The sequence below is a fragment of the Purpureocillium lilacinum genome, assembly GCF_023168085.1.
Source record: "Purpureocillium lilacinum CBS 284.36 DNA, scaffold_1, whole genome shotgun sequence".
In the NCBI taxonomy this organism is placed as follows: Eukaryota; Fungi; Ascomycota; class Sordariomycetes; order Hypocreales; family Ophiocordycipitaceae; genus Purpureocillium; species Purpureocillium lilacinum.
The window spans coordinates 1,825,329-1,847,415 of NW_027072111.1; the positions used below are offsets into that span (position 1 = coordinate 1,825,329).

Genomic DNA, 22,087 nt, shown 5'->3' on the forward strand with positions numbered 1-22,087 from the left:
AGCCCCTTCTTGCCTTCAGCGTCGCATGCAAGTGCCTGGCTCCCTGGCTCAGCCGTATCTGTGCTCGTCATGCCCGCCTTTTGTCCCGTCTTTTGTCCCTCCAGACTCGAGCTCGGCGTCTGAGTTTCGACGCTTGCGCCAGTCCGCGGGACGAGGGTTGGTATACCAGACCACTTCGCTGCTGAGGTCTTCGCTTCGGCTCAGCCAGCCAGGGTCATAATTTATAAATTTGTCCCAGACGATCTTCTGTTTTGAGGAAGCACATCTTGCAGTCAGTGCGATACCTAATGCCAACGAGAGCCCTGTCAGAACCTTGAATATGCCCACAAAGACTTGCGCTTCTTATTCCCGTCCTCTCTCTGGGGGGTTTGAGGGTGGACGGGGTTTATTACATACCGCCCATCTTAAAGTTTGGAGGCAGGAAAGTTTGACCCGTGGAAGCAATGCCAATCCAGGAAAGTGTCTTGAATGGCAATGTCAGGGCGTTGAATGTCTTCTTCACGTCCACTGGTTTCACGATCTGTTGATATGGCTTTGGATCAGACACAAGGAAAATTTGCGCGGTGCCGACCACGAAGTCCAGTTTATCCGACGTTCCCTTGGAACCTAGCTTGAATATGATGGTCAGCTCGTCAATTTCGTCGCAGTCGAGTGTGGTAGGCTGATGATTCGCATTCGGATCGAAGTCCGTGCACATGATTGAGGCGGCTCGGTCATTCCAGTCCACATCAAACTTTGGAATAAAGCGCCGTGTACCGCTGGCAATGTACAGGGCATCCCCTTTGCACTTGGGTTGGCTAAAGTGAAAATGGTCAGCTTTTCCGGCCAATACAGCGGCATTGGTGACAATCGAATGACGCGTGCAAGGCCAGTCATTGGGCCTCGGGCAGAGAGGATGCGTGATGGGGCAATGACGGCTTACTCAAAGATCCGGCAGAAGCCAGCCGCCGGGTTAGCTAAGAAGGAAGATGATGCGTGTGCGTATCCCTGGGGGATGTCGACTAAATAAGAAGGGTCATGTCAGCGTCCTTGTCGCCTTCGCTGCAACGTCGGATGATGAAGAGTTAACACAACAACGACTCTTGACGTGTACATACCACATTGCTCTTGCGGTACCTCGAGCCTCTGGCACGGGTCGATGAAGTCGACATGAAGGCATACGTAGATCCTGGGGTCCGCCTCAACCATCGATATGAGCGCGGCGCATGCTTTCTGCTTCGCAGATGGGGCCTGCGGCAAGAGGGCATCGTCGACGGATCGCTTGAAGCTGCTCGCTCGCTGCTGGTTCAACGCAATGCAAAAAAGGCGCGTGACGCCCAAGGAACCCGCATTGGACAGCGTGTCATACACGGCAGGGAAGCGTTGCCGCATTATTGAGAAGAGTTGCGGATGCCGTTCCCGCATATAATCGAGGCCGAGCTTCTCCAGCTGCAGCAGCAGCTCCGTCTCGTGGATTTCGACACTCGCAATCTGCGCGAACTCCGTCCATTGGATCCGGCGATCCTCGTCGGTGTAGTTCATTCTCCCGTCAGATCTCAGGCCAGTGGCACCCTCGTTATCGTTGCATCGGCGCATTCGCTCCTGCTCCTGGAGCTCCGCCAGCCAGGCGGGATGGGCCCACCTCCCGCTGGCCGGTTGTGATGCAGGAGTCGGAGGGACACCCGGAACAGTCCGAAGAGCGTGACTCACAAGACCCATGCAGGCTTCTAGAGCACCAGGAGCGGGTACATATCAGCTGTCGATCATGGCAACTCAGGTAAGGATGGGTAAGGTTCCCGGAGATCGGGAGGTTTGTGGGAAAGGGGGCGCACCGGAATCACCAGCAGATGGCGCTGAGCAGAGTCCCGTCCGCGCAAGCTCTTCTATCTGTGGCACCGTTCGGTCTCCGGCCAGGCCAGATGGCCCTGGTACCCCGTGTAAGTCGAGCAAATGGTCCAGTAGACGGTCAACTTCATCATGGCATTCCGCCAGCCGCCTGGCCGCGACTTCCTCAAGCATAATTTCCAGATTTGCGCCTTGACCTGCGCCAGATTGTCAGTCCCCCTAGCTTGTGGTTGCTTTAGGTGCGTGCGATGGCAACGTGAACTTGCCTACTCTTTCCACGCGGTCCAACCTCCTTTGCAGTCTGGCCTCCGAGAATCGGTCGCCCACGAGTAGCCTCATTGCCTCGCCAATCTGACTCTCGCCCGGAAGACCCCCTTCCATCATCAGTCGGAGGCGTAAAGGGGCGTTCAAGGCAATCCAGTCCGTTCCCAACGCCGCTTCCGTGATGCTAGAAATGGCTTGAGGTTTCTGTCAGCATTGCCTAGCTCAGCCGCCGGTGCCGCTCTGAACTGCAAGAGAAGGTTGCGCAGACATACCCATATGCGGAGCGTGAAGCAAGGAGAATCCGTGGCCGGGTAGCCGGCCTAGACCCCAGCCAAGCAATTCGCGAAGATCGTGGCGTTGCGCGTCGCTAAAGGTTGGGTTAGAGTCGTCCGTCAGTTCCCTCAGAAACTCGCCCAACGGGTTGCTGGCATCCCTCGCAAACTCTCTGAACACACGCTCCTGTTCCGCTCTTTCCGGCCCAAAACTTCCAAATAACGGTTGCCACGGACTGGCTCCAAACCTCTCCCAAGTCCTGTTGTACTGAGTATTTCGCTGCCAGACCAGATCTTCCGGTCTGTCTCCGCCGGTGGTGACGGCAAAGGCAACGATCTGGGACCAAAAGAGAGCGCCGACCGTCCAATAGTGCCTCCGCGCCTGGTTGAACAACGGCGGCCCGTGCATCATGTGAGGTCCCGTGGCCACTTGGTAGATCCAGGCACCTTCATGCCCCGCGCCCCGACGATGCACCTCGGCAAGGCTGCTGCTCACATTGAGGAACTGAGGCAGCCCGCGACTATCAAGGTGGTCTATCCCACCGCGACGGTAGACCTGGATGGGACTCATCATGTGCGTCGGTGTCTGCGTGTCTTGGGCGCCTTCGTATAGTGCTATATGGTAAACAAAATCAGGACTGCTCATGCCGTGGAAGAACATGAAGGGCGGGTCTAAGATCCCTTCCCTCGATACCGCGGCCGTCTCGAGTGGCGGTATCTCAGTCGTTGCATAGATATGGCACGCGAATAGCCCTACTTGTAGGCAGAGCCCCGTTAGCGATAGCAGTACCGTGCCTAAGCAGCTACCGAGCATCCGCATCCGCATCGTGACGAGCAGGACGTTATGCCACGGATACTTTAGAGTCGACGAAATTTGTATAAGTGAGAAACTGAGGACACTTCTGAGCGAGCCTGATGTGCGCCTTTGTTACGTGAAAGATGTCTCGTCCTCCTCGTCGGCTCGCAGGCCTACTTATAGAGATTCCGTCTGGAGTCGAGGCATCAATCTCCATGCTATGTGCTTGCCAAACTCAAAGTCCATTAAGATGGCATCCCATAGCGCTGCTATGCATTATTAAAGCCATTAGAAAAAAACGATTTGGGTAGACCTGAGCCTGTCACCAAATATGTCTATGTTAGTCAGTCGCGAACATTGAGCGCATAGCGACATGTGCCCAGAAACAACAAGTCATGTAATCGACACGCCGTAAGCCAGCACGAACATTTAGCAAGCCCAAATTATTTTTCTGGTGCCTCGGTTGTTCGTGAAAGACGTTTACCATACAGATTTAATTAGTCGACACAATTGTAAGCGCAATGCGCTGACAGCATTCATTTGGGCATCATTGATCCAAGGCAACTCCCGAAGCAATATATGCTGCGCCAGCGAAGCTAATGGGCTTGAGCGGCTCGCAAGTGCGTGTTGCTCTCTTGGCCTTAGATCCCCGTAGGTACTTCAGCTGCTAGCCTAGGTAACGAACCTCTACAGCTGAGTGTTGGACGGGGCTGAACGAGTGTGAGTCGTTACCCTGCATCCATTGACGACGATATCAATGAGAGCACTCAATTCAAAGTAGGTTTCGATCTCAACATATGATACCATTTCGTGAAGTATCGCTGGCTTCATGCGATGGGCAGCAACACCGCGGCTGACTCGAAGCGTGATCCGCGTGCGAAACGATCGTTGGATGCCAGACGTGGGCCTCCTATGCCCGTGTAGCACAAGTTCCTGTGCCACCTCAATCAAGGCGATATTGGCATCCGCCTAGATACTCGGCTTCCCCTCGCGCTGACCTGGCCAATGTCCTTGGATGATCACATGGTGCCCCCTTGAACGCGTGACAGCCCAAGGGACACATGAGTGGGCAACCTTCATGTATCAAGGCACATGCATTGTCGGCCACCTAGAATCCGCGTCAGAACAGACGCTCGCCACGGACGGAGCTTTCCTCTGACAACTCATCCGTCCCCTTACTCTCCTCCACCCGCAGGCACGAATTGGCTTAGGACCGCAATGGGACCTGATAGAGTGGGTACGTTGCCGAGATCTACATGTAGCTCCACTGTGGTCGCTGCTGGACTGCATGCGCTTCACGTTGACAGGCCTGAACTCACTACTAGGGGTCGGGATGGCTGGCGCTCGTGAATTAAAAATGACCGCCTATAATAGCAATAATAACAACGGTCAACGAGAGATGCCCATGCATTGGGGAAGGTTGCGTTCGTATTGCCAACAACCATCAAGGCGGCCATCGCCCAGGTTCGTTGATCTGACACAGATCCACTACCGGTAGTCCGAGACCCTTGCTCGTTTTCAGCTTCTCACTGTAATACTAAACGTTTCAACCATGAAAATTACATTGTACAGCCGAGTGCCAGACATGGGAAACGAATGGCCCATCGTCTGGTCCGGACATCTTAGGCACCGCACTGGCACAAGACTTGGGGACTTCAATTACAACATTCAAGTTCCACAGCGAGAAACAGAGGCTACGTAATCACCGCTGCGTGATCTTGTATGTGTCGCGGCCTTCAGTGCTCGCTTTTGAGCCTCGGAAGTTGTCGACTATGAACCTCGCAGCCCCGGGATAGCTCTGTCCAGTGCACCTATCCATCACGGGTTGCCAGTCGTCATGCCTTCAAACCCCCTTGTACAAGAATCCCGCAAGATCTCGGCGGAGCAAGAAGGTTAAGAGGAGTCACAGGCAAAGAACAGAAACGAGGCAGGGGCCGGTTCTTCATCCTGTCTAGTCTACGATGCATCCCCAGACGCCGCCGGGCCCCACAGTGCGCCTTTGTATTTCGCAACACCGGTGAGCTACTGCCTGAACAAGTCGGCCGATCCGCAGACAAAGTGTGGCCTATTGCCACGCCATACAACGTACCTTCCCCGGAAATATCTAGCCCTTGGTTGTCTGCAGTGATGCATGCCGGTGGTCAGAAAGCGGGCCTAGCTAAACCTCAGCTCGTCATGCCTGTGCGTAGTACCGCCTGCGTTGTCGTCGTGGCTTCGGTTTTCACGTGTGTGCCAGTCCTCGGGGCGGATAACCGTATTCCAGACCTCTTCGACGCCATGGCTAGTCGCTCGGAAGAACCACGAGCGAAACTTACCATATTTGTCCCAGACGATCTCGTCACCTGAGTTGACACATTTTGCAGACAATGCGATACCTAAGAGCAGTGCCCTGTCAGTTGAGGAGATTGCGGCTTCACTTTCCTCTCTGAATGGGGCGACTTACCGCTCGTTCCAAAGCGCGAAGCCTCTGCTAGAGCTTTAGACTGTATTCCAATGCGTGAAACAACCTCAAGTGGCAATGCCGCAGTGCCGAAGGCCGCTTTCATGTCCACCGATTTCAAGATTTCCTGATATGCGGTGGGGGCCTTTGCGAGCTCAAAGGCCACGCCGTTGATCACAGCATCTACTGTATCATCCGTTCCAGTGTCCCCCATGGTGAAGGAGACGGTCAATTGTTCAATGTTCCAACACCCACGGGAGGGCAAAGGGACTGCTGGACCTTTAGCGGGCACAACGACCCCTTTGCAGAGGATCGATTTAGCTTGGTCGTTCCAGCCCAGGGCCCCGTCTAGCCTGAAATAGGCCATACCGCCCAGAGCGTCAAGTGCCCGTCCAGCGCACCGACGCCGTCTGAAGAGAGAACAGTCAGCTTCACGCCGTACTTACGAATCTGGTGACACCGTAAGATCGTCGACCAGGTAGCGGCTGGAGACTAGGTGGATCGGAGGGGGCAGAGAGTGGCAGGGGTTAATGTTTCCATACTCGTAGATCTTGCAAGAGCCTGCCGCCGCATTTACTCCAAAGGAAGATACGTTTCGTGAGAATGGCTTGGGTATGATGACTAGATAACCACGCTGTTATCGACCCGTAACTCGTGGCAATATACTGCGGGAGACAACGTGACGTCGAGTACGGGTACGTACCGCACATGTATCGTGGTGTCGGAACACTGGTACATGGTTCGCCCAAGTTCTCATCATTGCAGAAATAGGCTGCAGGGTTTTCCTGTACCATGGAGAGCAGTGAATTGCACATGTCGCCATCAGTCATTCGTGCGTCCCGCGGTTCCAGAGCCCCAGCCTCCTCGGACCGCTTCAATGGACTCTGTGCTTGCACCATACGGTTGAGGCAAGCACGGACGGTCGCGCCGGCAGAGGCCGAACGGACCAGCATGTTGTACACTGCGGGAGTGCGACGCAGCATCAAGTCGTAGAGATACGGATGCCTGCTGCGGAAGTAAAGGATGCCCTCGTTCAGTTCGAACAGCAACTGATGCTCGTTGAGTTCGGTCCAGCATATTTGCACAAATTCGGTCCATTGGTTTTGCCGCTGCTCACTGGTGTAAGTCCTGGACATGATTTCTTGCTCCAAAGCGGCAATCGAACCCATCGGACCGTCTCCGTGCGCCACGTCGCCCTGACGTTGGCGGCATCTGCGACTCCGCTCCCTGCCCCGGAGAAAGCGTAGCCGCCGCCCGTGCCTCGATCCCGGGGCCGGCTGTAATGACGTAGGAGGGGCCGCTTGAAAGGCTCCAAGTTCCTGTCTTACTAGACTCATGCAGGCTTCTGAAGGGCGGTTTGTCGTCAGTAAGCTGTCAGTCATAGGGCAGGTCAAGTGGCGGCAGTCCCTAGGGCGTGGTTACAAGGCAGCGTACCGGAATCGCCCGCCGATGGCGCCGCGCAGAGGCCAGACTGTGCATGGGCCTCTATTTCGGGAACCATGCGGTCGTTCGAGTGACCCCTTGCCTGCCCAGACCCCGCTTCGAGTTCATCCTCCAAGTCCATCAACTCCTGCACCAGACGGTCCACCTCGGCTTCGCATTCCGACGGCGGCTTCCCGGTCTCGTGGACGACAACCGGCACGGTACCCGGGCTTCCTCCAGGAACTGTCGCCACCCATTAGCGACCCTGCTGCAACTTGTACCTGCTTTCCATGTACGCACGGTCGCAATGACGACTTACCTTGCCATTGGACGCTGACGCCGCCCAGGCTTGCCCCGAGTCTGGTATCTGAGTATTGCGACCCTACGAGTCGTCTCATTGCCTCGCCGACATGAGTTTCGTCCGGAAGGCCACCCTGCAGTATCAGCCGAAGCCGTAATGGCGTATTCAAGGCAGCCCAGTCGGTTCCTAACGCTGCCGCTGTGACTGTGGAAATGTCTTCAATAGTCATGCTTTTGTTAGCAACCTCGGCTGCTCGTGCCGTCCCAGGCAGCAAAAGGTATTACCACGCCTTAGCTTGTAAGACGGGGTTGCATATACGTACCGCTTTGGGCAGCCAGTATGGGAAAGCTGCGGTCGTGGTTCCATGGCGGATACCAGTGGAGCAGAGTGCGAAGGGTCTGACGTTGTGCGTGGTTCAAAGTAGGGTTAGAATCGCTCGTTAACTCGTTGATAAACTCGCCGTGCGGGTTAGCTGTGTCGCTCGCAAGCCGGTAGAAAACAGCAGCCTGTGCTCGTCGTTCGTGTTCCGTTGAAGATCTCCCGAACATCGGCTGCCATGGACTGGCGCCAAACTCTGTCCAAGTCGCATCGTAGCCGGGATTGGGCTGCCACACCAGGTCTTCCGCTGTATCTGCGCCGGTTGTTACAGCGAAAGCCATGACCTGCGACCAAAATATGGCTCCAATCGCCCAGTAGCGCCTTGTTTCCTCGTTGGCGCCAGGAGGCACATTCACCATATGGGGTCCCGTGGCCACTTGGTAGATCCATGTACCTTGGTGCCCCGTGCCCTGACGATGAATTTCGGCGAGGTCTGTACTAGCATTGAGGAAGTCGGGCATCCCACGAGCGTCATGATGTGCAATTCCGCCCCGCAAGTAGGCCACGGCAGGAATGAGCGTTGATGTCTGCGTTTGTCGAGCGTCTCCGTGCAATGCAATATGGTAGGCAACATCGGGACCACTCATGCCGTGATGAAACATCATCTCTCGTTCCTGGTGCCCGCCTCCCCCGTGTGCCCCTTCTCAATTGGCGGCGGCTCGGTTGCATGGCTGCTCCAGGCTGCATGCCCTAAATGTAGGCAGAACCATGCCAATGACAGCAAAACCGCTCCCGGGCTGTTTCCAAGTGCCCGCGTCTGCATCGTGACGAATGTGAAATGCTTCTTCTTGCTCGCGCCTTACTGCCATCCCGCGCGTACTTATGAGCAATCAGCCTCAAATCGAGACACCCATTAGCCATTTCCTCGCCAACTGCCAAAAACCCAAATTTTCAAATGATATCATACTACAGAGCCTCTATGCATTAAAGGGTGTGTGACGAAGAAACGCCGCGAGTGGCCGGGGGATCCGTCGCCCAATGTATCAGCCGATGGCCCGCAGCCGGATAGCAACACGGATACGTGTCCAGGAGCAGAAAGACATTCAAATGACTTGCCGCAAGCTAAGTCGAGCATTAGCATAGTAACATATGGCGTTTCCAAGTCTCTTCAGCGGTTTGTGATGCCAAGCGGAGATGGCGTACAATGTAGGCGGGCATGAATCAAGACAACTCTCAAAGCAATATATTCTGCGACATCAAACCTAAGCGACTTCTGGCTGGGGGCTCTTACGTGCAAGTTGGCACGGGCGGCACTGGGGCGATGTAGACGTTAGTCTTCGAGGGCCCGAACGGGCGTGAAAGGCGACTGGAATCACTTTCGGACTGAGCACAAACTACTTAAGAGATTACTCAATTCCACCTTGGGTTTCAGACCGGTTACATGATGCTATTCCATCAAGTATCGTCGTCTTCATGCCACTGACGGCAAACGCCATGGATGACTTACGTTGGAGCCTGATCTGCCGGGGCAATGCGCGTTGGATGGATGTTAACACGACTCCAATGTGCCACCTGGCCTAACTCGACGTTCGCATCCGAGGGATCACATGGTACCCCCGCTGACTGGAGCGCGTGGCCAATCTCCATTAACAGACATGCGGAGGCCTGGTGCCGCGAAGGAGCTGGCGAGGAGTGCACGTTGCCAACATCCAACATTGAAACCCCATCGCAGGCCTCCGCATCCAGGTGCGAACCGTTCAACCATCAAAAGCCGAAAATGACGGAGCCCCGGCCATTCCCAGCTGTAACACGGGCGGCACGGTGACGCCAGGCATCAGACTTGGCTTTGTCCCGCCGACTCCTTACACGCCAGACGTCACACGTCACATGTTCCAAATCACATGCAAGTAGAGGATCCTTCAAATCTTCTAAATTGTCGCCTATGCGGCGTTTATGTCGCGAGCGATATGCTCACATGCTAAAGTCTCCGTAGTAAGAACTCCATCCAAGCACCTCTTTTATAATGGCCCTCAACAGGACCGCCAGAAGCACCCCATGCACCCGCGCTGATTCCCAAAAAGACAAGATACAAGAAAAAAAATCCCAGATCCCGTGCGCCAGTCGCTGTCAATCTCACGTACGATATTGCTATCCGCTGCAAAGAGGATGGGAGTCGTTGATGAAACGTCCGCCGACTGATGTGCGGCAATTAGTGATGCCGGTCGTAGGCTAAAGATGAATTAAGTCGTGTTCATGTTGTGTTGCGACGAGGCCAGCTCCTCGCTCTGTTGGTAAAAGTGTTGTCGGGTCGACGCTATCGCGCGGCCGTCAGTGCTGGTAGTTTTAACGGATGATTCGAGATATGTCGGCGTCGCTTTAAAAACTGAAAAGGCCGCTCCTCCGCTTGCCCAGCGGATAGACGATGAGGGCGCTCATGAAGAGGCCCACGCTGATTCCAATGGCCACCTGGATGACGCTGAACAGGACGTTGAAGGCCGTACCGTCCAGGCTACCCATGGTCTTGGCGCTCGTGTCCACGGTGCTGTTGCCGCCCTGTGTTCCGTTCCGAGTGATTTGGTCCGCAGATGTGATGCCGGCGAGGAGCGAGCCGCCTGCTGCGAGACCAGAGGGGACTTGCACGAAGATGGCCGGCAGCATGGCCGCCGCTGCAAGACTGTAGCCCACCTTGCGCTGGTGGCGGTGCGGCTTCTCGGGCGATCCGGGACGCGACTCGACATCGGACATGGACGGGAGGGACCACGTGTCGGCAGTCGGCCGCTTCCTGCGAGTGAATCGCGGCCTCATCTTGTACTCCCACCACTCAACAAAGTCCAGCCAGAGGTTCTCCGCGTGTCGTCCCAGTCGCGAGTAGAGGTTGGCGAGGATGCCAATCGTCAATGCTCCGAGCATGTTGGAGATTTGGCTGTTCCCCTCAAAGTACGTGCTGCAGTAGCTGTTGACGCAGAAGCCAGCCAAGGCCATGAAGGTCATGATGGGGGTCTGTTTCCATTTTGCCTGGTTGATGATGCAGAGGCAGAGCGTGAAGCCGGGCACAAACAGGAAATACCAGCCGCGGTTGAGCGGATTCTGGCAGTGTGTGGCGCTGGTAGCGTTCTTGTCCATCATTCCGTAGAGGGAGGCCCCGATAGTGATGCCATATCCGAGGAATAACGTATAGATCATGGCGTAGACCATGCGGACGCTGCCAGAGACGATGTTGTGGCTCTGGAGCTCAAGCGAGCTGCACAGCACCATGTACCCAGGCAAGATCAGAGCAATGCTGCTTTGCGCCAGTGTGCTGAAACAGAACAGCTGTCCATTATTGATGGAGCCGAAACCGCGGGCGAGGAAGGAGGTGATGACGGCGGCCGACACTTCGAAGACGTGGGCGTACAGCTCGTTGCTCGGTGCAAAGACAAGCTGCAACAGACCGACGATGCAGCCGAGAAGAAAGGCGATGGGGAGGTCGATGAATCGGCCCTCAAAGGCGAATGGTGCCACACACGCCGACGCAATGCCATACATGGGCACTCGAAACCAGGTACGAAACTTGGGTCGGCGCTTCATGACCTCGTCAAGCCGCTCCGTCGCCTCCTCCACGCCGAGCTTGTCGTGAACAACTTCCTTGTAGATGTTATGGACGTCTCTTAGCTTTCCGAGGTCGATGCCCTGGGGCTCTCGGATGACCTTGACCTCGGTGGTATGCGTGGTGCTGTCATCGAAGCTGATGATCATGCACGATGGCATGTAGAGGAACTGCCCTTCTATCTCGAGGACCCGGGATGACATGGTCATGTACTCCTCGAGTCGGTGCGTCGGGGCACCGTACAGCATGAGGGCACGACATAGCTTCAAGAGATAGCGGTGGCGCGAGATGATGCCGGCGATGTGGACGGTGACACGGATCTGCTCCTTCTTGGGCTTGTGAAGCTTCTCCTTCTTCAGCCTGTCGGCCCATTGATCATGGATCTCGCTCGCCCCGGGGGCGGCGAACATGGAAGACGACTTGATGAGCTCGGTCAGGGACGTCGTTGAGTGGCGTGCCCTGCGGTTGCTGAACAAGCCACTGCTGGTCCGTGAGCGGGTGCCCCCAGCTGTGGAAGGGGGCCTCGAAGGAGACCTGGACGAGGGAGGTGACGAGCGAGGCGACATGAGAGGAGTCGACGACTGAACGGGCGTTGTGTATCCGCTGCTGTTGTTGCTGCCGGCCCCTCGATCATGGTCGTGGTAGAGCCTGAGCAGCGAGGAGAGGATGCCGCCACGATACTTTTCGGGGCGAGGGACGTAGTCTTGTGTATAAGCCTGGGTGAGAACCGGGGTGCTCGTGCCGGACGAAGCTGGTTCACGATGGAAGAGGTCTCTGCTCCTGTCCCGGCGCGTGTGGGACCGGACAAGCGTCTCTGCGGTCGTCTGGTCGTCGACGACGCGGCCACGCCTGTGACTGTAGGGGGTGCGGCGATGCAGGTGGTCCAGATAGTCCAGTTGGTCCTGGGACGCCACGATGCCGTCATCTGCCGGCGACCTGGTGTGGTCACCAGCATTGCCGATCAGCGGCTGCTGGAATGAAGCCTCGAGCTCGTCCGAGTTACGTCTCGATCCCGGGGCAGAGGCACTCCCCACCGACAGGGCCAAGCGGTTCGCACGCTGGCGTGCGTCGTCCAGGGCGTGGAGCTGCCTCTTGCTGGTCCGTTGCTCCGCCCAGTCCGCCTTTTCGCGTTCCTCCGGAGCGTCGTAGCTTGTGTTGCGTCTCAGAGCCGGCCTGGGCGTCCTGGGGGTGGCCGCAGCGGGAGGGGAGGGCTCCAAGATGGCAGGAACGGGCTGGATCCGCTCCTGATGCTCCCTCTGCTCCTGCTCGTCCGACAGGACCTTGGTCAAGGCCATCCTGAGCTCCCGAGCGTCCGGAGCCCCGGGGGGCGTGAGGACGGCGGGGGAGAGCCGGGGAGAGGCCATGGGGGAGCGGAAGGGGTCGGCATGGTTGGGGTGAGGATCGAGGCCGTCGGCGGAATGGCCGCCGGCGCTGCCACTGCTCGAATGCCACCCTACTCGCTTCTTGGGCTTGGGGTTGGGCGTAGGCACGTCGCTCGCCGGGCCGCTGTCGTTGGTTGGTTCGGCGGCCATGGCGTGAGCGGTGGTGAAGAAGTCTGTGGTGGTGATGGTGGTTGTCGCCCTGAGACAGGTCTCAGAGGGACGTTCACACCCCAGGGCACGAGTTGGAAGTCGTGCAGGTTTCGGAGAAGACGGACATGCAGCGAGACAGTTTGGGGAGAGAAGAAGGCCAAGGGAGGCGAGCAGAGGCGACTGATATGGCGAGGAATTGCATGACTCCTCGAGTTTGGCTGTGGCGACGGAGCACAAGGATAAGAGGGCCCATCTTTCGCAGCTCCGCCGTCCGCCATGGCCACGGGGACGACGGGGCCGCAGAAAAGCATAGATAGAGCAGCCGCCAGCATCGGTGGGGAGCGTTGCGTTGCAACTGCTGTAGCAGAACTGGGCTGGCCTGGGTCGAGGAAGCAAACTCAAAGGAGGGTCCGTCAGTCGGGGCCGCTGTGGCCCGGGAGAGTCCCAGGCGGCGATGGCGAAATGTCAGATAAATCGGGCTTTTGTGGGCCGCGGCGGACGACATGCCTGCGGGTGGCCCGTCGATAGGCTGCTGGGCGCGAGGCCGTCGATTTTTTTTGTGGGAAGCAGGCCGGCGCCGCCATCTCGCAATGCCATGCAAGCCATGCCACGGCAAGCTTTTTCGGGTCCTCCTCTGCTCCCGTGTCGTGTCTGGTGGAGGCCATCTAGCTTTGCAAGCTTGAACCCTTCTTTTTTTATCGCCTCGTCCGCTCGACCCCCGACGTGCGTCCGTGGTGGCTCATGGCTCCACCGCCATGCCCGTTGTGATCGCCGCCCTCGATCGCCGTCAACCAAGGGGGAGGCTTGCGAGGCCACCACCTCGCGGCCGGAGTGGTTGCACGCGCGACGTCAGTCGGTCTGCTATGGCGGCGTCGTAACCGTTCATGCCGCCGCTCCCGGCGTGCCTTGTGCCTGGCAGGACGCAATGCCGCTGACCAGGGCCATCCTGTCCTGTCGGGGGTGAGCCGAGCCCGCCTTGACGCCCGCCGCCGATCCGGGCTTCGCTGGCGACGAAGCATGCATAGCCCTTATCAAACGCTGGCTAGGCTGCGGCGCGGTGCTCTCCCGAGCACGCGTCGTAGGGGCGTGCCTGCACGGCGCTTGATGCTTGGTGGCTGACCGTGGCGGCGTCGTCGGGGCCTGTTGGGTCCCCTGGGTCGTCGTCGCCGGTGGGTCATGCAGCGTCAAGGTCGGTTGAGTGCCCGTGTTGCAATCTTCAAGTGAACGTACGTACACGTACTTGGTACCGCGCTGTATCTTGTGAGCCTATGGGCGAGGAATCCAGCGCGACAGGGACCCGGAGCGATAACGGGTACTGAGGTGCGTACCGGATGGGGGTTGGGTTAGACGGGCGTCGGTCCAGAGGTGGGCCTGCGACCGATGGCGATGCACTGCCGTGCCTGCGTGGGCAGGGAATGAAGCGCGGTCGGAATGCGCGGGCGGGAGGGACGGGGCTCCGGCAGTGTGCGCTTGCTGCGATGCCTGCCCTGCGTGTGTACGTGTACGAGTACCGCGGCGGGCGTCGAGACAGGAGTCGGAGTCACCAAGCTTGCTTCCCGACGAAGCGCTGCTGGGGCAAAGTTTGTCGCAGCCAGTTGAAAGTTGGCAAGGCCCCGGCTGGGGTGCGAAGGTTGGAAGTTGATGCCTCGGGTTGCAGGCCCCAACCTGCATGGTTTCAATTCCAATCTGGCCGGCCAGTTGCACGGGCCTTGATCTTCCAGCGCTGCCGCTGCCGTTACTGCTGTCAGCAACCATCCAGGTTCCAGTGAACCTAAGGGCCAAGGATCTGCACGACACGCCCTGGAGAGCTCAGGCACATGGCGCGGCCCCCGTAACCCAAAGCAATGGAAGACCCTGGGGCGGGAAGCTGGAAGCTGTCCCCGGCGTGCAAACCCTGACCCTAGGGAGGCACCTACCAACTGGCCCGGCGCCTAATAACGGCGCGGCCCCGCCGCTGCCGAGCAGCCGCCAGGTCCATCCATCCCCCTGTGGCGCCCGCTGGGCGAGCAAGCGCGGTTCCGTTCAGTTGGGTTGAGTTGGTGAGTGCCCGAGCAGTATCTAGTGGTGCCCCGCTGGGGCGTTGGGGCACGCACCGACTGACAGCCCCTGAAGAGCCCTACAAGAACTCCACTGAAAGTCACGAACTTGGCCCTGCGTCGGCTCGAACGAGAGCTCCAGCCTGCCCCATTCCGGTCTGGGGCTCTCGAGGTGCTACTCAAAACGGGCTGACTGCTGTGTCGTTCCCAAAAAGAAATCTGCTCCATCTGCGTAGCATCAACGATCTTACGACGCCCGGTGGCGGGGTCCATCCACGGACGTTTCTGGGTTCTGCATGGGTCCCCCCCCAGTATGGGTCGTGCATGATGAGCCGCGTTGGGCAGCATCTGGAAGCACCGCAGAAGACGCCACGCATCAGGGCCCGTGGCACGTGAACGGCGGACAGGGTCAGCCCGGCCGGCACTTCTGCTTCGTGCCTGGCGTGTCTATGCATGCACAGCCAGTCGCACGAAAATACGTCCGTCCGTCCCAAACCTTGGAACCCCCCCGTTTTTGGTGACCGCTGAGAAGCTGGCGGAGCTTGTGCGCGCGCGCTCGGCCAGCCGTGTTCCCACCCCCGTGCAAATCATGCGGTGCAGGTGATTGCTCTGCTTGCGCTTGCGCTGCTCCATCGCTGGCAGGCCGCATCGGGTAATCCGGGATCAGACCATCGACCCGTCTCCCCATCGCTCCCCATCTGCCTGCCTCGCGCCAAGCAGCGCCGTCAGTCTTCTGGGCCGGCCTGGACGGACGTGCGTGCGGGGATCGCAAGGGCCGGCGCCGTACGCCTACCAAGCACCTAGTGGTAGGCGCGACGCCGTCCGAAGCTGTCGCCCGTATTCAAGATGGATCGTGGCCGGAGGAGCTGGGCCACGCGCGTGCGGCACCGACGGCGGCGCCGGGCAAGCAAACATGCATACATGCATGCATTAGGGACTACGCATGGATGGGCGGATGGACGCTGCGCATCGGCCGAGACGGCACAACTGCGCTCACATGTGCGACTCGAGCCGGCACAGGCGGTCCTGAAACGGCGTCGGCAAACTGCGACCGGAGGCGCAGCGGAGGCTCCGTCGTCGTACGTGCCAGGTACGGCGAGTTGTCGCAAACATTTAATTTGGACGGAATTGTTCTCGAACAATGACTGTGGGAGCGTTTAAAGTTGCGGCAGAGCCTAATGGCGGTGGCGGTCCACGAAGCGAAAAGAGTACCAGGGTCTTCTGCAAGCGCCCGTACGAAGTAAGAGCTCGTAAGATGAATCGGGCGGGAGCTTGATTGCGCTCGTTGCTTGCTGCTTTCGGCTGCCTTGTCCCTGGGCGTGGTTGAGGATGCAATTCGTGCGGCTGTCCTGCCCGCCTGCCCTGGCCTGCCCTCGGCCCGCCTCGGTGGTTGATGTGATATTCTGCCCTGTACCAAAGTTAGTAATCAGCCCTGTGGCTCACCTGTGGCCCGCCTGTGGCCCGTGATGACAGTGGTGGTGTGGGCTGTGGCTGGTGGCCATGGCGCTGCTAGTTTCTCCCGTCGCCCTCGCACCACTACCACTGATTCATCCATGCCCCTCCAACACCGTGCTGGCATCACCAATGATAACGCTGGCAGCTCCCATCGACGCCGGACATCAACGTGCAGCCAACGAAATCTGTTGGTTTCCGCCGTCCGAGTTTTCTCAATCGCCATGCCGTCAAAGTCGCACAGCTCCGGCCCGTCGCTCCGGCTTTCGACGCTGCACGACATCGCACACGGTCGGGCTACTGCCAGCCACCGCAACCCCCGCCGCGACACCGTCACGGTGTCCCTAGAGGAAATCTCCAGCGGGTGCCACCAGCTCAGCTCTTCGCGCCACCATTCAGCCATCTGAAGACCCTTTGGCTTTGGCGTTGGTCCACGATGCTCCTTTGCCGCCCGCCTGTTCCGTCGATTGGGGACCCCTCCCACCTGGTCGCCAAGACACGGGACATGCTCGCTTCACGGCCATATTGCCGTTGCATCGACAGCAACACGGAGCTCGGAGCTCGGAGCTGGTCAAGGCCGACGTGCGACTGCGAAGTGGCCTGCTGCAACATTATCCATCCTTCTGCCAAGTACAGTGCCCGCGGGAAGGCGACGGATCGACGCCTCTAAACCCGTCTCTGGTCCCGCGTGGTGTCATATGTCGCAGCTAACGCGAGCTTGCGGGCCGGCATCTTGTGTCTAGTGCCTCTCCTGTCGCAGCTGAGGACTCGCCCTCTCACCAAGGAGCGGCGTGCGCCTCGCGGCGTTGTCAGTGACGCAGCCCAACGCCTGCCGCTCGTCCTGATCCAGCGTGCTCCGGCATCGTCTGGCGCGCCCGATGTCCATTCCTCAACTGGTCTGCAGCAGGCCCAAGGGCACGCCGTGTTGTGCAACAGCGTCGTGAGTGCTGCTGATGATAATAATCAAAGGACAAGCAGCTCGTTGCGAGTGCTCGGACTGTCGCCTGCCCCGACCCCCGACGAGCCGACCAGGCGCCGTTTAATATGTGTAATGGGCGGCGCCATGCATGCTACCCCAGGTCTAGTCCCGGATGGCGTCGCGACTAGACCAAATCTCCGAGCTGGAGCTCGCACAATGGCCCGGCGTCGGTATATGTACGAGCATCCGCGTCAAGCAGGCTGTAGTAGTGCCTGGATCGATCCCGGCTGGTCATTGTTCTGGCCTCCTCCCCCTTTTTCGTAGCCAGTGACTGTCTCGCCTCTTTGTCGCGACGTCACCGCACCGCATCATAATCTTGCGCGCACAGCATCTGCCGCCATCATGGTCAAGCTGGAGGGCCCCAACACGCCTGGGCGCGTGGTTCCCATGCGCGTCATCGTCTGCGGCCTCCACCGGACGGGCACCATGAGCATGCGCCTGGCCCTCCGGCAGCTGGGCTTCCACGACTGCTACCACATGGCCACCGTCTTCGAGAACATATACGACGACCCGCAGCAGTGGGTGCGTGCCTACGAGGCCAAGTATCTTGGCAAGGGGTCCTTTGACAAGGGCGACTGGGACCGCCTGCTGGGCTACTCGCAGGCATGCTGCGACATGCCCGTCGCCCTCTTCAGCTGCGAGCTGGCCCAGCTGTACCCGGACGCAAAGGTGGTGATTCTCAACCGCGAGCCGGAGAAGTGGTACGAGAGCGTGCTCGAGACGGTCCAGGGGGCGGTCCGCCCCACGGGCTTCTTCAACGTGCTGCAGCGCATCTACATCTTCCTGCTGGACCCGGGAATGCGCAACTGGATCCGCTTCACCAAGGTCATGGCGTCGCTCGGCATGCCCTACGACCACGTCACCGAGCACGACAAGGCCATCGCGTGGTTCAACGACCGCTACGCCGAGTTCCGCGCCGGGATCCCCGCCGAGCGCCGCATCGAGTTCTCCGTCAAGGACGGGTGGGCGCCGCTGTGCGAGCACCTCGGCGTGCCGGTGCCGCAGGTTCGCGACGGCAAGACGGGCCAGCTCGTCGAGGCGCCGTTCCCGCACGCCAACGACCGCGCCTCCTTTGCCGTCTCGTCCAAGCGCATGAGCTCCGAGGCCGTGCAGCGCGCCAACACGAACCTCGTCAACACGCTCGGCAGGGTCTGTCTCGTGGGCTGCCTGGGCTACGGCAGCTTCCTGGCCTGGAAGACGCGTCTGGGGGGCCGTCTGTGAAGGCAGCGGCCTGGAAGGCCACGCAACTGGGTGCAAAGAGAATTGGATGTCGCTCATTAGCACGAATCTCAATAAGAATGACGCCTGCCTCATTCACCGCCGACGGCGCGGTCGGCATTGCGGCGTGCAGGCCATGCAGAGCATGGGGTTGTGAGACACTGTGACGCCTCCACGGCTTCCCAACTTTCCGGCATCCCTGTCGGCACGCGTGCACGCGCACACGCATGGAGAACCACAGAGACGTGTTGCCTTGACCAATGTGACTGGGCGCAACTCCAGATGCAGATTTCTTGACTGCCGGCAGCATGTTGGGGGTCGTGGGGGCTGGCGGCATTGCGAAGTAGTCGTGCCGGCCGCAATGACGAGAAAGGCTTCCTGCTCCATAAGCCAAGGCCACCTTGGTCGCGCGATGCCGTCTCTAAAGGGCTGCGAATCTCCCTCGCGTTTGCGTCCATACGGCGCAGAAAGCCAGACGCTGAGCGATCATATGCCGAATCGTGATGAGACGATGCAGCGGGATCGCGATGGTGGATGGCGCCGCTGCTGCTGGTGGACGGGTTCGCCCGTGACGTCAGTCTGGCAAGCGCCGGACCAGGCGCTCCTGCCCCCAGATGCACGTTTAGACAACTTTGGAACCACGTCTCTTCCGAGGCACCACCAGCATCACCACCACCATGACAACCCCATCAGCCTTGTCAATCAAGGACAACGGATAGAGAGTCAGCATCTGCCGTTTTTTTCTTCAAGTGTCGCGCGGGACATAGCCGGGGCGAATCAACAGCATGAAGATTCGCTCCTCGCGGATCTCCGCCTCCATTTCAGATGCCATCCTCGCCGACTACGGCTACGACGAAGATGATGATGATGGTCGCCCCGCCCATGGCAGGAAGCCGTCGCCCTCCTGTGCCAGCAGCCTGATCCGCCCCTTCATCGCCTTCTTCTCTCTCTACCACCTGGCCCTCGCGCGCTACCGCCCCGCCGACTTCCTCACCCTCCGCCATGAGGTCTGGCACGTGGACGAGGACGAGTACGCAGCCTCATTCCAGCGCCGCGACACCACCACCAGCCACGACGACGACGCAAGGGGCCTCGACTCCCGCTCCGACTCCAACGGCGACGGCGAGCTCGTCCCCGTGGGCGACCTCGGGTACAGCGGCTCCACCTTCTTCACCACCCCCGACGGCCGCTACCTCGTCAAGTCGCTGCCGCGGCGCTTCGAGCACCGCTTCTTCACCCATGATCTGTTCGGGCCCTACGTCACCCACATGAAGCGCCACCCGGGCAGTCTGCTCGTGCGCATCACGGATATGCCCTACACCCCGCAGGCGACCCTCGGCGGCATCCTCGGCATGGCGCCCACGCACCACATCGTCATGGAGAACCTGCTGCACGGCAAGGAGGAGGCGAGCGACCCGGACAGCTGGGAGACGTACGACCTCAAGCCTGACGACTACTTTTTCCCCGAACGTGACATTGCCGACGGCCGGCTGGCCCCGCAGAGCGTCAAGGACCGCCTAGTCGACGACTTTCCCGGCGGCGGCGTGCGCGTCGACGCCGCCATGAAGCGCCAGCTGCTCGACACCCTCGACGCCGACACGAGGTTGCTGGCCGACGCTAACGCCGTCGACTACTCGCTCTTTCTCGTGCGCTGCCCCGGCCCGGCGGCAACAAGGCCCTCGACGGCCGCGCCTGTCTCACCATCGCCCTCCGCCTCCGAGGACGCCTGGCGCGCGGGCGTACCATCGTCAGACGGGCGCTGGGCGTACCGCGCCATCGTGCTCGACTTCTTCTGGGCCAAGCACAAGTTTCACGCGCAGGCCATGACGGGCCTCGTCTCCGCCTTCAACCTCGTCGCGAACAAGGGGCCCATGAGCATCACGGCCCGCCCGGACGAGTACCGGACCCGCTTCCTCTCCATGGTCGACAATCTCGTTTCGGCAGCGGGCGAGGGGGGCGACGGATCCGCCGGCGGAGGCAACGGAGGACCCTCATCATCGCCATGACCGGTGGAGAGCGGGAAGAGGGGCATGGGAGGGTCGGCGCGCGCTGCAGAGGCAGAGTCATTATTTAACCAGGGGATGTCTATGCGCCTGGCACGATGGGCGGGGAGTCGGCTCATGCTTGGGCAGCATTTGTGATACCAGACGCACGATTGGGCATCTGCCGTGCGCGCTCAACTGTTCTGTGCTACTACTGTACTACGAGATAAGCTACGTGAATCCTAATGATCAGATAGCTCGTCCCGCCGTCCATGCCGGTAGTTGGGTAGTTGCTTTTCACAGCTCACCGGCCCGTTATCAATCACAATGCGTGCACTGGCGCGGATCCGGTCCCGCCCCGGCGCTGCCGCTGCCGCCGTGTAAGTGCAAGCATGGGCCGCGCGACTCCACCGCACGTCACCTTTACGAACGTCGCATGTCTCAAGTCTTGTTGGACCGTGCATCCTGCGCAGATAGGTACGTACGTAGGTGCTAATTACTACGTATGCAGGAGCAGGAGCAGGAGCAGGGCAAAAGGGCTGCAAGGCACAAGGCACCCATCGCGTTGAGGATCGTGAAGGGGGGGAGTGCATGGAGTGGAGTGCGAGTGTCTCTGGCTGACACATACACACACTCTCTCTCTGTCATCGCGCGATGGATGGATGGATGGGCGTTCGTCGCGGACCCGTACCTATGCCGCGTCACGCGGCCGAGCAGAGATTTTCCCTTCTTTTCTTTCTTTCTTTCATGTCAAGGCTTGGCTGGACTTGTGTGTGCCTGGATCTATAACACCGATACGAAGGGCGCTAGATGGCGCATGCCTCGGAGGGGACATGTTACGTACTGCGTCCATCGGAGAGACATTGCCAAACAAAGTCTTTCCGCCCATCGACCGACCGACCGGCCCCTACGGCTGGGTCTCGCGGCCTTTTTAGTTTGCTCAGCCGCTTCTTGGCCACGACCCATCCTAGCCAGATGAGAGCTTTTGCAAAACATGCCGTGAGCAAGAGTGAGGTTTAAATCAGGGCCTGCCTGTTTGGGCCGCCTGGCTGCTCTGCTCCTCAACGAGGGGCCCACCGCCAGCTGCCAAGCATAGTCGGCACCGGCGAGTCCGCAAGTCCTAAGTTAGGTTGTATATTGCAAAGAATCCGGTACTAGTTCCTACACAAGTGTTGTCAAAAGAGGACTAGATTAGCCAGGCAGGAAAGGGGCAGGCTTGATATCATTGATGACGGGATAGCTGGCAGCACAGAGGAGAGGAGAGGGGGAGGGGGCGTGCGCGTGAGTGCGATCTAAGACGTTGAAGAAGAGACCCCGATCTGTGCTCACCAAGAGCGCCAGACAATGTCTCACAAGCTCTCCCCAAGCTCCCCCAAGCTCTCTCCCACTCTCTCTCCCCCCCGCACCACAGCACCAGAGCTCCAAGTCCCAAACCCCAACCCTCAAACCCAAGTCCCAAGTCCAAGACACAAAAGCTCTCCCCCCACCACACCCCTCCAGATCCCGCCCTCCACGGGACCTTCCATTGGTGGTGCGGGTAAGACAAACAGCTACGAGAGCTTTCCGAGCTTCCGCCCCGCGCCACGCCCTGGAATGCAAACTTCAAGCAGAGAAAAAAAAAAAAAAAAAAAGACGAGTCTCAATAAATGACATGAAGAAACGAAG

General features: G+C 59.2%; 4 protein-coding genes across 4 annotated transcripts; 2 read left to right on the plus strand and 2 right to left on the minus strand.

The window, feature by feature from the left end:
- Window positions 1–388: 388 nt before the first annotated feature.
- Window positions 389–1,521, minus strand: PLICBS_000275 (uncharacterized protein; the record flags this gene model as incomplete). The annotated part of the gene is made up of 3 exons (XM_018318740.2): window positions 389–797; window positions 923–1,001; window positions 1,098–1,521. The coding sequence occupies 3 exons, from the start codon at window positions 1,519–1,521 to the stop codon at window positions 389–391; spliced, it is 912 nt and encodes a 303-aa protein (XP_018184265.2).
- An 8,492-nt stretch (window positions 1,522–10,013) lies between these two features.
- Window positions 10,014–12,755, minus strand: PLICBS_000276 (uncharacterized protein; the record flags this gene model as incomplete). Its single annotated transcript, XM_018318738.2, has 1 exon — window positions 10,014–12,755. The coding sequence occupies one exon, from the start codon at window positions 12,753–12,755 to the stop codon at window positions 10,014–10,016; it is 2,742 nt and encodes a 913-aa protein (XP_018184263.1).
- Window positions 12,756–17,564: 4,809 nt separating this feature from the next.
- Window positions 17,565–18,443, plus strand: PLICBS_000277 (uncharacterized protein; the record flags this gene model as incomplete). Its single annotated transcript, XM_018318737.2, has 1 exon — window positions 17,565–18,443. One exon carries the CDS (start codon window positions 17,565–17,567, stop codon window positions 18,441–18,443), a length of 879 nt encoding a protein of 292 aa, XP_018184262.2.
- Window positions 18,444–19,225: 782 nt separating this feature from the next.
- On the plus strand, window positions 19,226–20,446 carry PLICBS_000278 (uncharacterized protein; the record flags this gene model as incomplete). Its single annotated transcript, XM_018318736.2, has 1 exon — window positions 19,226–20,446. The coding sequence occupies one exon, from the start codon at window positions 19,226–19,228 to the stop codon at window positions 20,444–20,446; it is 1,221 nt and encodes a 406-aa protein (XP_018184261.2).
- Between the last annotated feature and the right edge of the window lie 1,641 nt (window positions 20,447–22,087).